This window comes from Mandrillus leucophaeus, unplaced genomic scaffold, assembly GCF_000951045.1.
Source record: "Mandrillus leucophaeus isolate KB7577 unplaced genomic scaffold, Mleu.le_1.0 Scaffold86, whole genome shotgun sequence".
Taxonomy (NCBI): domain Eukaryota; kingdom Metazoa; phylum Chordata; class Mammalia; order Primates; family Cercopithecidae; genus Mandrillus; species Mandrillus leucophaeus.
The window spans coordinates 1461177-1464375 of NW_012109363.1; the positions used below are offsets into that span (position 1 = coordinate 1461177).

The 3199-nt window shown below is 61.9% G+C and overlaps 1 protein-coding gene across 2 annotated transcripts in view; it reads left to right on the plus strand.

The window, feature by feature from the left end:
* Window positions 1–6: 6 nt before the first annotated feature.
* The window catches only part of LOC105531015 (chromosome unknown open reading frame, human C8orf58), a 4436-nt gene continuing 1243 nt past the window's right edge, over window positions 7–3199 (plus strand). The window contains exons 1-4 of one of the 2 annotated variants that reach the window (XM_011968801.1): window positions 7–1483; window positions 1832–1972; window positions 2114–2222; window positions 2341–2453. In XM_011968801.1, coding sequence (XP_011824191.1) covers window positions 746–1483; window positions 1832–1972; window positions 2114–2222; window positions 2341–2453 — 1101 coding nt within the window. In that variant the 5' untranslated portion in view covers window positions 7–745. Of the gene's footprint in view, window positions 1484–1831; window positions 1973–2113; window positions 2223–2340; window positions 3064–3199 lie in introns of those variants that run through there. The other variant, XM_011968800.1, reaches the window with a different exon arrangement.

Here is a 3199-nt window from a genome sequence, read left to right on the forward strand (position 1 = left end):
CGCCCCGCTGCGCCTCCCTCACCGCCTCCCTCTGGAGAGGCGGTCATCAGGGGACGCCGTGCAGGCTGGAGCCCCTCTGGACTCAGGCGTTAAACCAGCCACCGCCTCCGCCCCACTTCCTCCGGCTCCGCTTCCCTCACCTTCCCGCTCCGTCTGAGGATGTGGGAATCCGCCCGCGCCCCAGCCCCCTCCGTGGCTGCGGACCCCTCTCCCACCCAGTGACCTCCTGGCCCACTTCCTTGCCCAGAGGGGCCTGGGTTGGCATCCGGCTCCCGCGTGCCCCGCAGGTCGTCCCCGCTCCCCCCGGCCTGTTTCCTGTACCGTTCACTCCGCCAGGACGCCTCGTCGCGAGAGGGCCTGGCGGAGGTGACAGTGAGGGGGTGCTAATGCTGTCCCTTCGTCCCTTTCTTTCACTTTAGTTCTTTAATTTTAAACTTCTCATAAAATCTTCACTATTCCTCACTTACAACAGAAACCCAAATCGGTTAGAGCGGTGATTTTTATCACTCTCCCCGTGAGCTGCAGGAGAGACTTCACCTGGCATCCTGATGCCGCAGGGGCCCCCAGAGAGCAGACTGGATCCCAGGCTTTCCTCTCTGTACCCTCTCCCCTCTCCCTGAAGCTAGACACAGCCCTACTCCCGCTTGGGGAGCAGCGGAAGAGCCTGTGGCTCCCCACTTCTGACTTGGGAGATGGTGGGCTGATCCTAGGTGGGAAGCGCAGGCGCAGGCCATCTAAGGGATGGATGGATGTGGCCTACCAGGGCTTTGCCTACCACAGAGCTCAGAGCACGGGTTCCCTGTCGCTAACAACTGTTGTGAAGGGAATCCCATCCACACATCTCCCAAATAGCTGGGGCCATATCCGGGCGGCCCGTGGCTGTCCAGTGACCACCATTCCTCACTGGTTCAGGACACTCCTCCCTGGGGCAGTGCTGCCAGCCATCAGGAATGCTGGGGGTGTTGGGGGTGGCCTGCCCAGCCTGACACTGACTCTCCATGCAGATGGGACTGGCGAGGGCCTGGCACGGGGCTGCATAGTGCCTGGAGTCACCAGCACCTACAGACGGATCCCGGACGCTGCCCACGGGTGCTCATCCTGGGAGAGAGGTGACAAGCTCAGAGGTGTCAACAGGGAGGCGCTGTTTCTCAAACTGGCTTCCCGGGACTCAGGAGTGGAGATGGCAGTTGGGGACAGCCCCCTGGCTGCCTTACCAGGCCTTTCTCAGGACTCCCTGGACTTTGAATCCTCAGGGAGTCCCGAGCCCCCAGCCCCTGTAGACCAGCCCCTGGCCAGCCAGAAGCTGGGACAAGTGCTGGAGCATTCCCACCGGCTCCCAACAGCTCCCGCTAGCTTGTCAGGACAACACCGCTGCCTGCGGCCGCCCAGCAAGTGCGAGCGTGAAGTGCCCCTTTTTGGAGCAGGGGAACCGGAGTCCATGGAGGCAGACACAGACCTAGAGGCAGGCCTGGAGGAAGAGGCGGTGAGTGCCCACTCTCAGGCTGGGTTTAAGAGCGGGATGGACAGCCTAGCTCCTCTGGTTCTCCCTGGAGCTCTCTCGGGGTGCGGCACTCCCTGCCCCTAATTGCTGGGTTGTGTCCTAGATTCTTGCTGCACCCCACTTCCATTTGTGCGTGGCCACCTCCACAGAGGAGCTGGGCAGCTTCGGGCCCTGCCTGGCACCATGCCCCGCTGGGCAGTGGGGAAGCTGGCTGCGTGTGTTCCTCCTCGGGGCCCACTCCGCTCCTATCTGCTGGCTGAGCCCAGCCTGGCTGCTTGGGGTAGGGAAGGAGCCTGATTGAAATCTCCCCTATCTCACAATGTCCCGCAGGTGGGGGGCCTGGGGCCTGGAGCCTGGGCCTGCCTCCCTGGGCAGGGTCTTCGCTATCTGGAACACCTGTGCCTAGTGCTGGAGCAGATGGCAAGGCTCCAGCAGCTCTACCTGCAGCTGCGGATCCAGAGGCCCCCAGGGGTGAGTGAGATGCGAGTGGGGGTAGTCGGGCCAGCGAGTGGGGGAGGGAGAGGACAGATGGGACCCCGGGAACTGTGGCTGCCCTCAGAACAGCCTCACCCCTCTAACCAGGCCCTGATCACCTGTCTTTCCTGTGCACAGGATCCCGGTGAGAAGAAGTCAGCCCGAGCCCCTTTACCGTCCCCCTTACACACCCCAGGTAATGGGGGGCAGCGGCCATGGGAGCTGCTAAGCCAGACAGAGCAGACAGGTGAGGGGCCATCGTGTCGCCCTTTGTCCTGCATGCCTGGGGCCCACCAGCAGGTCCTCTGAGCCGAAGCTTGATGGGCTGTCTTCTGGCCCTGGCCAACCTGATTCTTTTTCTGAAGGGGCAAAGGCTGCTTCACCCCCAAAGGTGGAGGTGCCCAGCGCCAACCCTCCCAGGCTGCCAGAAACCCCAGTGGAGCCAGCGTACCACTTGCCATCCTCCCAGGGACACAAGGTAGGGGACGGGTGTATGTGGGGCAGGTGGTGGGCTGGAGTGGGGGGAGGGGAGGTGGGGATGCATGGGCATTCTGGGGGCCAGCAACTCTGGGAAAATGACAGGATTGATTCCTGTTTGGAGCAGGCGACTCATTCTGGCTGTGGTGACAACTGTCTCTGGGAGCTTGGTTGGGGGTCTGAGTGTGGGGAGGGCTCTTGGTGACCCCTCCTCCTCTGCTCAGCGGGATTTCTCCCACTGGGACAAGGTCAAGGTCCTGCTCAACCGGATCTGCCGGAGAAGCCACCACCACCCTGAGCCCCCTGCCCCTCCTGATGGCTCTGACCCCAGGTGAGCCCCGTGCCCAGCCCAGGTTAGGGCACGGAGAGGAGACTGATGAGCCAGGATGCAGAGATTGTCATGCCAGTTGTCAGTATTGTCCCCGCAAAACTTGAGAGGCAGTCTGGGAGGGGCTGCTAGAAGAAACAGTAGTTAAAACACCCTATTTGCAGATAAGGAGGCTGGGTTCTGGGTGCGGTTGGGGGTAGTTGCTTTTCCAAAGCCACACGTCAGCGACAGCCAGGACCAGAATGTGGGAAATCTGCCTACCCCAGCTCAGCAACCCCTCACCCTCAATGCTGACATTTAGGCCACCTCCCAGGTTTGTGGGGAGAGCAAGGTGGAGCACAAAGGATTTCACAGTGGGTGAAGGCCATCATGCCTCGGGGCTTGTACCGAATACACAGTGGGTGAAGGCCATCATGCCT